Below are 12,040 nucleotides of genomic sequence, written 5' to 3'. Positions count from 1 at the left end.
CGATGACAAAAAGCAGAGGTGAAAGGGTGTCATCATTTCCACAATCATTCATGACAGATATAGGGAGACAGACAGACTACCACCGTTACAAGACTTTTTTTTTTTTTGCGGGAGCGTTACAAGACATGTTGATGGACAGCACAAAGTATAATGTTCCTGTAGTGGAAAAATGCGAAGCTTCTGTTCATGGATTGGTTGGTTGGCTAATGAGTTAGGACTTCGGTGGCCACACCAACATCAAGCAATGATGTGCAAGTACACTACTCGGGCCAGGAGATGAGAACTGTGCCACCCACATGACAAGAATTTCATACAGGTCCAATCGTCAATTGGTTCCGGGCGCGATCAGCAGCCACCTCTCGGACCCAAAATCAGAGCCTGTGTCTACTGTCTCTTCCCCCCGATGTCCTCTGTCAATGACTGTATTAAATAAAAAGACAGAAAATGTGTTTGATTGGTGTTAGCAGCCGATCGATGGGAACCAGCCGGCACTATTTTGGTTGTTCGTAAGCAAATGGTTGCATTTAATCGTCATCATTGATAGTGTTTGATAGTAGTACTATAACCATGAAATAATTGCAGGAAGGGAAGATAAATGCATGCTAGACGGCCGGAGTATTCTGTACTGACATCATGGACTGTGTCCCAAACATCTCCTCAATAGCAGCAGCCTGTACTATCAGGCTTCACAAAGCGGCAAGCATGATAAGATTATTAAGCATCTAGGAGTATCTGTGATACTAAGCTCCTTAGATATAGTACAGAAACACAACCATCAATCAGTTCGACTAGTACTCCAAAATACCAGCATAAAATAAAACGACTACTACTCCAATATACTTGTGTGTGTTTGGTCGTATATCGCTTAACACATCAGCTGGCACTTAATAATACTTCCTCAGTCCTAAAATTCTTGTCTTAAATTTGTCTAAATACGGATGTATCAAATCAAGATTTAGTATTAAATACATCCGTATCTAGACTAATCTAAGACAAGAATTTTGAGACGGAGGGAGTACATGAGAACAAGTGTATTGGAGTAGGACAGAAAGAAAGGACCCCACAAAAAAATAATACTCCCTCCGTTTCAAAATAGATGACCCAACTTTGTATACGTGAGAGCATAATTGAGCACGGAATGACAAATAGCAGGACAGAAAGAAAGGAACTTTACGCCAAGGCAGACAGCTGATCAACATTGTAGACAGTATGTTTGTATATTTCCTTCTTCAATTGCAGCATGTATCTCGTGGACAACCATAGTTTCTTTTTTATTGGCCCAATATATGTATATGTACAGCGGCAATGGTACAGACTATTTACATTGGGGCGTGGCACACATGAGCAGCCACGCTTTCTCGTGAACTATGCACCTCTCAGATGCAGCTTCAACATGAGAACTATGCACCTCTGAGTTCATGTGATTATGTGGACCACTCATTGCTCCTTTTGTGCCTCTGGGAACAACTGCAGCGCTTGCGTCCTGCATGCACGGTTTCAGACACGTTTAGACAGCCCAGGTACCAATGAAACTAACAATTGTGCTGCTTGAAAATAAATTTTGAGCTGGGATTGCGAATACATGATACGCAGTATAGTCTACCCAAGCGTACTTCAGACTTGAAAGAGTAGGACTACAACAACAATAACAACAAAGCCTTTAGTCTCAAAGAAATTGGGATAGGCTAGAGGTGAAACTCATAAGATCTCGCAACCAACTCATGGCTCTGGCACATGGATAGCAAGCTTCCACGCACCCCTGTCCATAGCTAACTCTTTGGTGATACTCCAATCCTTCAGGTCTCTCTTAACGGACTCCTCCCATGTCAAATTCGGTCTACCCCGCCCTCTCTTGACATTCTCCGCACGCTTTAGCCATCCACTATGCACCGAAGCTTCTGGAGGCCTGCGCTGAATATGCCCAAACCATCTCAGACGATGTTGGACAAGCTTCTCTTCAATTGGTGCTACCCCAACTCTATCTCGTATATCATCATTCCGGACTCGATCCTTCCTCGTGTGGCCACACATCCATCTCAACATATGCATCTCCGCCACACCTAACTGTTGAACATGTCGCCTTTTAGTCGGCCAACACTCAGCCCATACAACATTGCGGGTCGAACCGCCGTCCTGTAGAACTTGCCTTTTAGCTTTTGTGGCACTCTCTTGTCACAGAGAATGCCAGAAGCTTGGCGCCACTTCATCCATCCGGCTTTGATTCGATGGTTCACATCTTCATCAATACCCCCATCCTCCTGCAGCATTGACCCCAAATACCGAAAGGTGTCCTTCTGAGGTACCACCTGGCCATCAAGGCTAACCTCCTCCTAACACCTAGTAGTACTGAAACCGCACATCATGTACTCGGTTTTAGTTCTACTAAGCCTAAACCCTTTCGATTCCAAGGTTTGTCTCCATAACTCTAACTTCCTATTTACCCCCGTCCGACTATCGTCAACTAGCACCACATCATCCGCAAAGAGCATACACCATGGGATATCTCCTTGTATATCCCTTGTGACCTCATCCATCACCAATGCAAAAAGATAAGGGCTCAAAGCTGACCCCTGATGCAGTCCTATCTTAATCGGGAAGTCATCAGTGTCGACATCACTTGTTCGAACACTTGTCACAACATTATCGTACATGTCCTTGATGAGGGTAATGTACTTTGCTGGGACTTTGTGTTTCTCCAAGGCCCACCACATGACATTCCGCGATATCTTATCATAGGCCTTCTCCAAGTCAATGAACACCATATGCAAGTCCTTCTTTTGCTCCCTATATCTCTTCATAATTTGTCGTACCAAGAAAATGGCTTTCATGGTCGACCTCCCAGGCATGAAACCAAACTGATTTTTGGTCATGCTTGTCATTCTTCTTAAGCGGTGCTCAATGACTCTCTCCCATAGCTTCATTGTATGGCTCATCAGCTTAATTCCACGGTAATTAGTACAACTCTGAACATCCCCCTTGTTCTTGAAGATTGGTACTAATATACTCCGTCTCCATTCTTCTGGCATCTTGTTTCCTGAAAAATGAGGTTGAAAAGCTTGGTTAGCCATACTATCGCTATGTCCCCGAAACCTTTCCACACCTTAATGGGGATACAATCAGGGCCCATCGCCTTGCCTCCTTTCATCCTTTCTAAAGCCTCCTTGACCTCAGACTCCTGGATTCGCCGCACAAAACGCATGCTGGTCTCATCAAAGGAGTCGTTCAGTTCAATGGTAGAACTCTCATTCTCCCCATTGAACAGCTTGTCGAAGTACTCCCGCCATCTATGCTTAATCTCCTCGTCCTTCACCAAGAGTTGGCCTGCTCCGTCCTTGATGCATTTGACTTGGCCAATATCCCTCGTCTTCCTCTCTCGGATCTTGACCATCTTATAGATGTCCCTTTCACCTTCCTCCGTGCCTAACCGTTGGTAGAGGTCCCTTTCAGCTTAAGCGGTGCTCAATGACTCTCTCCCATAGCTTCATTGTATGGCTCATCAGCTTAATTCCACGGTAATTAGTACAACTCTGAACATCCCCCTTGTTCTTGAAGATTGGTACTAATATACTCCGTCTTCATTCTTCTGGCATCTTGTTTCCTGAAAAATGAGGTTGAAAAGCTTGGTTAGCCATACTATCGCTATGTCCCCGAAACCTTTCCACACCTTAATGGGGATACAATCAGGGCCCATCGCCTTGCCTCCTTCCATCCTTTCTAAAGCCTCCTTGACCTCAGACTCCTGGATTCGCCGCACAAAACGCATGCTGGTCTCATCAAAGGAGTCGTTCAGTTCAATGGTAGAACTCTCATTCTCCCCATTGAACAGCTTGTCGAAGTACTCCCGCCATCTATGCTTAATCTCCTCGTCCTTCACCAAGAGTTGGCCTGCTCCGTCCTTGATGCATTTGACTTGGCCAATATCCCTTGTCTTCCTCTCTCGGATCTTGACCATCTTATAGATGTCCCTTTCACCTTCCTCCGTGCCTAACCGTTGGTAGAGGTCCTCATATGCCCGACCCCTTGCTTCACCAACAGCTCGCTTTGCAGCCTTCTTCGCCATCTTGTACTTCTCTATGTTGTCTGCACTCCTATCCAGGTATAGGCGTTTGAAGCAATCTTTCTTCTCTTTAATCGCCTTCTGGACATCATCATTCCACCACCAGGTATCCTTATCTTCGCTTCTCCTTCCCCTGGACACTCCAAGCTCCTCCGAGGCTACCTTACGAATGCAAGTCGCCATCTCCGTCCACACATTGTTCGCATCTCCTCCTTCCTCCCAAGGGCCCTCATTAATGACCCTCTCCTTGAACGCTAGAGCTACCTCCCCCTTGAGCTTCCACCACTTCGTTCTAGCGACTTTGGCACGCTTATCCCGCTCGACACGAATCCGAAAGCGAAAGTCAGCAACCACCAGCTTATGCTGGGGTACAACACTTTCTCCAGGTATCACCTTACAGTCTAGGCACGCACGCCTATCTTCTCTTCTCGAGAGGATGAAATCAATCTGGCTAGAGTGTTGGCCACTACTAAAAGTCACCAGATGTGATTCTTTCTTTCTAAAGAGGGTGTTAGCTACAATCATGTTGTAGGCTAGAGCAAAGCTTAAGACATCTTCTCCTTCTTGATTCCTGATGCCATAGCCAAAGCCCCCGTGCGCCCCTTCAAAACCTGTGTTAGATGTACCCACGTGGCCATTGAGGTCTCCTCCTATGAAGAGCTTCTCACCAATCGGTACACTCCTAACCATGTCTTCCAGGCCTTCCCAGAACTCCCTCTTGGTGTTCTCATTGTGGCCTACTTGCGGGGCATACGCGCTGATAACATTGAGAACCAAGTCCTCAACTACCAGCTTGACCAGGATAATCCGGTCCCCACGTCTCTTGACGTCTACCACTCCATACTTGAGGCTCTTGTTGATCAAGATGCCTACGCCATTTCTGTTTGCAGCCTCCCTGTGTACCACAGCTTGAAGCCGGTATCCTCCACCTCCTTCGCCTTCTGTCCTCTCCATTTAGTTTCTTGGACGCAAAGGATATCAACACCTCTCCTCACCGCTGCATCAACTAGCTCCCGAAGCTTCCCTGTCAGAGACCCTACGTTCCAGCTACCTAAGCGAATCCTCCTAGGCTCGGCTAGCTTCCTTACCCTTCGCACTCATCGAGTCAAATGCGAAGACCCTTGCCCATTTTCCACTACATCCGGGCGCCGATGTAGCGCGCCACTAAGGATGCGACGACCCGATCCTCGCTCACTTGCCACCGTATCCGGATCAAGATACAGCGCGCCACCTTAGGGGTGACGGCCCGGCCCTTGCCCATTTTTCACCACACCCGGGTTCCGATGTAGCGCGTCGCTGAGAGGGTTACGCCCCAACGAAAATCTTTTGGGTTTCATCTCCATAAGAGTAGGACTGTAATCGAATAAATAAGTAGAGCAAATTGAAGGCCTAGCATCAATCATCCGTTCCCAATGTAGATGACACTTTAGATAGTGCTGAGTCAAACTTCTCTACTTTCAGAATTAATTAGTAAAGATATACTCCCTCCGTTCCATAGTGTAGTGTGTATAGATTTTTCCAAAAGTCAAACATTACAAACTTTGACCATGTTTATAGACAAAAATATGTACATTTAACATACCAAATGCATATCACTGGATACATCATCAGTTATATTTTCAAATTGTATATGTTTAGAATTGTATATATTTTCAAATTGTATATGTTTAAAATCTATACGCATTACATTATGGAACAGAGGGAGTATTTTGATTGGTGAGGAACAATGGTAATATTAGCTTTATTATGTGAGAATAGTTTCGCAATCAAACTTTCTCGGTAATCTATTTTGGAACGGAGGGAGAATTCATTATCACCAGAAAGGCGGCACACTTTGTTACACTTCTGCAATCTATTAAAGTCTCAAGTAGCACAAACAGCTATTTGCGTCTATCAAGGATGTGAAGAGTGCTTACGTTAGTCGCTTCGCGACAAAGAACAAGGGTATTCTATTCAGTTTCCCTCCATGCAAAGATTTCAGTTCATCAATGGTTTGCTCTTCTTGTGTACCAGCAGCTGTCATGACAAACTGCAAAAAATAATATTGTAAAGTTGGACTAAGGATTTGCTGCATGGGTTTTACATCATGAAATACAAAACAAGCAGTCACACACACTTATAACACTATGAAAGGAATGGAATCGCTAGGTCATCCATAGAGCCTCATAATATGAACACGTGAGAAAATGTAGCATTGAAAGAAGAAGAAATTATATATCTAAGTAATCATGCTCCAGGCCAGGGGATGAGCACAAATTGGCAACAAAGAAAACTTGGGTATTGGATATAAGTACTACAAATGATTGATGTGAGCTTGTCTCCTTCTTTCAGCTATAAAAAAAATCATGCCAAGTGAAAATGGCTACTATGACATTGATTTTGGTGCCTAGACTTTATTGTGTTCATTGTGCAAAGAAAGAAAAATGCATAGTGAGAACAGTCTTTTTGCTAGAAATGAGAAAGACATTATCGCAAAGTCTTAGAAGCCATCAAATGACCAGAGCAACACCCGCTTTTAGAAAGTGCTTGTCCATACCAGTGGGTATAGTATTGCCATCACAACATAACTTGTAAGAGGAGAGAAGAAGAAAATCGGAAGTACACATGGACTACCTGAGGAAGCAATACGGCACCAGAGATCATATCAGAATTGTGGAAATATCAGCTAGCAGCATATGAGCTCTTAAAGAGTAATAAGCGTAATGAACAACATGACAATAGTAAGCTAGTTTTGTAAGAAATAAAACGTAAGCTAAAATTAAAAAACAACGCTCGGTTACAATAGGTGTTCATTGAACATCTCATGTGGAATAGGATGCAAGTTCTTTAAACTGCACAAGGAATATGTGCCTTGGGAATAGCAGGGAACCTATCAGAGATGTGCATGTCCATTCAAGTTTGGAGAAGATTCCTTGACCACCAAAAAAATGTATATCAAACCGGAAGTACTGAAGCATGAGGTTCTTACCATGAAGTCAAGAACCCATGCATACAGCTGCAAAACGACTTTGGCAGGAGTAACTACCGGGAAAGCAAAAGGTTCCTTTTACACAGCTACATTTGCCTAACTCTAGTAAGAAGATGAAACACGTATTTTGCACCATATGATGACAACAATGCACATACCAAATCCGGCAAAGAAAGCCCAATTTGACTCAAAGAAATCAAGCCGGTGGTTCAGGCTCACTGCAAAGAAGTTCCACTTGTACCTGACAAAATGAGTTGGCAAACTTTACAAGGTAATAAAGTAACCTTTCTGTATAGCACTTGAGGAGAAGGTTGAATGGGTGATAAAAGGCATTCAGATGTACATACTCGAAGCAGTAGTAGGCATACATCAAAGACAGTAACATGAAGTTCATTGCCTTACCAAGGTAAGGTATGTAACCAATCACTGTAACCTGCATGACATCTAGAACATAAGAAAAATGCAGGTACTACGAAAAATAGCACCATGTAAGCTCAAATAAGCAGGAGATACAAAATGTATAAAACATGGTTAATGAAATTAGGTGTCCGGTGAGAAATGAAGATTAAGCAAACATGAGCATAGAACAAATACCTCAGCAAAGAAAATAGTCAAAAGAAGTATCGAATAGACCTGCTCTCCAACACCAATCGCAACCCTAACAACAAAGTGTTAGCACACGAAGCATGTAAAATCCAACCAGGTGCCAACAAGTTTAAATGTGAACACACCCATCAAATCCTTCAGGCCTATCTGCTGATACAGATGTGCTGTGAGGGTCAGAGTCAGATGCTTGACTTGCATCCAGCTTCTTACTTTTCACAACAGCCAAAGCATGCTTAGCAATGTCACCATACCTAGCGTAAGATGGTCAAGATCACAAAAAGGTAATGGATATTCCCTTGTTTAGCATCTGAAACATGTTTATCTTGAGGATAGTAAAACAAGGTTTCGTACCTGTAACAACAAAAGATGGCATAAAAATCAAGAACTGGATTTTCCACAGAAAAAAGAAATCTAAATAAACCTCCAACAAAATACAAGTTAACTTATTTTCAGTTTACTTTTTGTGGTGTGGAAACCATATGAGCGCAACATATACAATACACATAAGATTAAAAAGCATAAGTTGAACAGCTTTTAGCTACATCTCCCAGATTCAGTAACAAACATATGCACAAGTAAGCACTGTTCTTAAATGAAAATAGTCATAAAACCATCAATCAGATGACGAAATAATTTTCCGGAACTCGTGGCATGGTGCATTGAAATGAAACAAATTTTGACGTGAGTGTACCAAGGCTCTAAAGTGGCTTGCTGGCATATTGAAGTTTGAAGACATAGTTGCTGCAGCATATATCATTACCATATCAGTAATAGAAATTTGGAAATCCAGAAATTTCTGAAACTAAATTTGAAAGTGTCAACCAAAACCATTTCATTGAGGTTTGATACATATATTATATACAATCATAAACTCAATACTTATAACACATTTATTTTACAATTTACTTATAACAAAATTGAAAAGCATATTAACCGCTGCTGCTACATGATTCCCTTATGAACTGGAACAAGGGTCTACTCTTCAAAGGAAAAGAAATCAACAGTTTCACAAATAAGGGAAGTAAGCCACCAAGTAGTGAGAGGGACTCAGCATACCAGAGTGTACTTATTATAAAGCTGAAGATGTAGAGGGGATAAAACCAAAATACCTGAAAGAGTACATCAATTATAAGAAGCAACACAAATAATAGTGATGCATGATATTTGGGGGGAAAAGAGAATTTTAATGACAGAACATACTAAGGTACCACAAACAGTAGAGCACCAAAGGACATGATAATAGAATCGGACAAACAGCTCGTGTTGGTGTTTCTCATCTAGGTTTTTATAACACCAAGTATGTCACTGGGAAAATGTAAAAGAGGCTTGAAGACAAGTAGCATTTTGCATTTGAAACAGTACTGCCACATCACGAACTTTGTTACCAGATCCTCAAGTTCTATTAAATTTGCGTGCATCGTTGAAAGATAACTACCAGCTGAAAATAACTCCAATGCCAGTTCCTACTTCTCCAGCATACATTGGAGACGAAAATAGTGAATTGTCGTTAATGATCATTGATCAATACTTATGTGACAATATATTCAAAGCCAAAAGCCAATAACTTGTAATTGAAGGGGAGAACTCAAAATTGGTGAGCAAAGATCGACATGCCGTTATATGTTTGTCTAAAGCAAAACACCCTTGGAGGATGCTAATGGCGATAAAGAGCACTTACATAGAAAATCTCGACAAGCCCCGAACGTAAGAACGAATACAAGGCAACAGCTGTTGTGTGATCACATAGATGTTGTCCCCATGATTGATCGCATTGCTCGGGCAGTATCCATAGAAGAGTTGGAATGACCACTGATTTCAAGGTTAGCAAGCTATAAAGAACAAGAACTATTTTAAATAGGTATTCATGGAATGGGACACGGAAGAGAAAACCAGGATCATTCATAACAAAATCAGGAGACTGGTGCTGATCAGAACTGTAGAATATAATTCCCTTAATACAGAAACGAAGTAAAAAAGGAATCCATTGAACCTCCCTGTGGCCAGATTCCACTATATTTTGCAATAATGACGGAACAAACATCAAATGACAAAGTAAACTGGAGTAACTGAAGTGACAAACAGGAGTAGGGAAATAAGAAAACGGAATTCTTATTGTGCCCTGCGTAGATCCAAACAGAATCAAGCTACGTCTCATTCGGCGGCAGATCTGGCTGTTGAAGTGTATAACTGTATATGTGGATTGCCTAGCCCTTTCCATCAGTTCGGAATTTTGGTTGTGTTGGCTAGTGCATGAAGCTTAACATGGTATTAGAGCTTAGGTTATTTTTTTAGCACGTGCAACTCGTGCGGATCCGATTTTGCGCCGCCACCCCACATCACATGTGAGAGGGGGTGTTTTGTGTATATGTGGATTATCTAGCCCTTTCCATCAGTCCAGACTTTTGGTTGCGTTCGCTAATGCATGAAGCTTAACACTGGCAACGGGCGCCGGCTGGTCCTATGTGTAATGCCCCGGCCACAACCACCGGTTCCCAACCGTTACACCTAGTGGGATCGATCTAGACTGGCGGCAGAAACCAACACTAGTCTTTCCTGCGCACTTTGTCCTCACTCATGCGCACCAGGGGTCAACTTCCGGGTCGGTCACCCATCCTTAAATTGCTCCAAGCCAAGCACGCTTAACTTTGAGGTTCCTTGCAGATGGGCTCCTGGAAAATAAGGAATTCCTTGTTGATATGAGTAGTCTATCATTCCTATTAAGCCAAGATGTCACACTGCGGCTTGCTGGTGCGGAACGGGGCTGGCGGGATTGGCTACGCAAGGCGGGTGCTGGCTTTGGTACTCGCCGACCGGACGGGTCAGGGATCCAGGCGCAGCTCTGCTCAGATCTGGCGTCGATGGTGAGTTCAGACGGCTCGTGGGGTATTGGCGACGTGAGTGTCGCCTCTTGCGGGCAGGTCCTTCTGCTTGGGGAGTGCCCTCAGTCGTGCCAGCTGGGTGCCCAAGGCTTGGCTTCGCCTTCTTCCTCGCTGCTCGGGGAGTGGCGGATGCGGTTGTTCAGGGCACAGTGGTGGCTGCTACTCAGCAGCATGGTGGCGGCTCGCTGCTGGGAGCTTGGCGGTGCATGGCAGGGGGGGAGGTGGCGGTGGTTCTGGCCTCAGTTTCGGCCGGCACTGATCTGGTTTCTGTGATGGCTGCTCACATCCTGCGGTGGGGGCCTGATGGATCCTGGCTGCATGTGAAGGTGCGGTTGCTGTCATGCCGGTGGGGATCTGCACAGGCTTCGGGTGTGAACCCAGCATCGGAACTGCCCATGCTGGCGGCAAAGGCATCTGTGGACATCGTTTTCCTCGCAGAGGTGCCGTTGTGGAGCTCGTTGCAACCTCTTTTTTTTTTTGTTTCGTGGTATCCGGGTGAAAGCCTATGATCAACCTTGCCTGATTGGATAACGGTGGTGTGTCCTCACATCACTTCTTCTTTGGAGGCGTCATCTTGGAGACCCCAATGACGGCTATCATTACTGCGTGGAGCTGGAGGGGTGTGTTCTGTGGTGGTGGTGCAACCAGCTGGGGTTCGACGGTGGTGACATCTTTTCGGGGCTGGCAATGACACCGTTTGGTGTTGTTGAGCGGCCAAATGCTTCCCCGTGTCTCTTCTTCAGCGGTGTTCCTTTGGGGTCTCGCGGCGGTGCCTTTGGTGCCGTAGTGCTGCCATTTGCTACCCCTCGTGATGTTCTTCTACTCAGCAACCCAGAGATCTCCTCTTTTTGCCAAGTGAACTACCTATAATTGTTTGTCCGGCCACTGCTTGGATCCTTAACTTTTGTCAACTTGAAGCTGTGTGTGATCTCCATTTACACTCCATCATGGTCTATGTCCAGCCTTGGTAGAGATATTTTCTTCTGAGGCACTCTCTGTGAGCATTCACTTCGCTACTCCATTTGTTCTCTCTGTGAATGATCATTGAGCCAAAGTTTTCCCCTCCGTCAACCTTGCCACGGGCAAGACCACCCTAATGTTGGGTGTTGGATGGCTCGAGGCTGGTTTTGGTGCAGTTCCTCGATGATGGATCCCTGCGTTATCATGTGTCCGTGGTTTCAGCGTTGCTGTTGTTGGTGTACTCGGAGACTGATGAATTTGCCTCCGTGCTGCCTCTGCCGCATTTTCTTGCCTTGTCAGTCTCTCTTCTGCTTGTGTTTCCATGTATATGCTTATGGCATAACCTGTGCTGCATCCCTCAACCAACTATGCTTTCTTGGTTCACCCTTGTGTTCTGTTATAACTTTGTACGTGGGTTCTGTGTTTTCCTTGTTATGTACTCCCTCTGTAAAGAAATATAAGACCTTTTAGATCACTAATTTCTTTACAGAGGGAGTATCGTTTTCGGCTCAGTTTTCCTTATAAACAGGGTCAATTTGTTGAGGTTTACAATCTAATTTCTCTTATAAA

General features: G+C 44.2%; 1 protein-coding gene across 2 annotated transcripts; it reads right to left on the bottom strand.

Moving 5' to 3' along the window:
• Positions 1 to 1,192: 1,192 nt before the first annotated feature.
• LOC119355184 (protein EI24 homolog) lies at positions 1,193 to 11,988 on the bottom strand. 2 transcript variants are annotated; one of them, XM_037621962.1, is made up of 9 exons: positions 9,310 to 11,978; positions 8,688 to 8,740; positions 7,757 to 7,882; positions 7,620 to 7,683; positions 7,373 to 7,458; positions 7,184 to 7,266; positions 6,594 to 6,670; positions 5,974 to 6,086; positions 1,193 to 1,483 (listed from the first exon to the last, which is right to left on the bottom strand). In XM_037621962.1, exons 1-9 carry the CDS (start codon positions 9,847 to 9,849, stop codon positions 1,438 to 1,440), a joined length of 1,188 nt encoding a protein of 395 aa, XP_037477859.1. In that variant the 5' UTR covers positions 9,850 to 11,978; the 3' UTR covers positions 1,193 to 1,437. The 2 variants fall into 2 exon arrangements, 1 of the variants encoding a protein (XP_037477859.1); XR_005171485.1 differs by lacking the exon at positions 6,594 to 6,670 and having other exon boundaries at positions 9,310 to 11,988.
• Positions 11,989 to 12,040: the final 52 nt, after the last annotated feature.

This window comes from Triticum dicoccoides, chromosome 2A (assembly GCF_002162155.2).
Source record: "Triticum dicoccoides isolate Atlit2015 ecotype Zavitan chromosome 2A, WEW_v2.0, whole genome shotgun sequence".
Lineage (NCBI taxonomy): Eukaryota > Viridiplantae > Streptophyta > Magnoliopsida > Poales > Poaceae > Triticum > Triticum dicoccoides.
The sequence above is the reverse complement of the archived record's forward strand: the minus strand, read 5'-3'. Positions and strand labels throughout refer to the sequence as shown.

What these genes read in the sequence shown, in the direction of transcription:
- LOC119355184 (XM_037621962.1), bottom strand. Translation starts at nt 9,849, where the DNA reads ATGGAAAGGGCTAGGCAATCCACATATACAGTTATACACTTCAACAGC. An exon ending in AGGCCTGAAGGATTTGATGG is followed by an intron (nt 7,684 to 7,756) that starts GTGTGTTCACAT and finishes CTTTGTTGTTAG; the next exon opens with GGTTGCGATTGGTGTTGGAG. An exon ending in TTTGTCGCGAAGCGACTAAC is followed by an intron (nt 1,484 to 5,973) that starts GTAAGCACTCTT and finishes CCGTGCATGCAG; the next exon opens with GACGCAAGCGCTGCAGTTGT.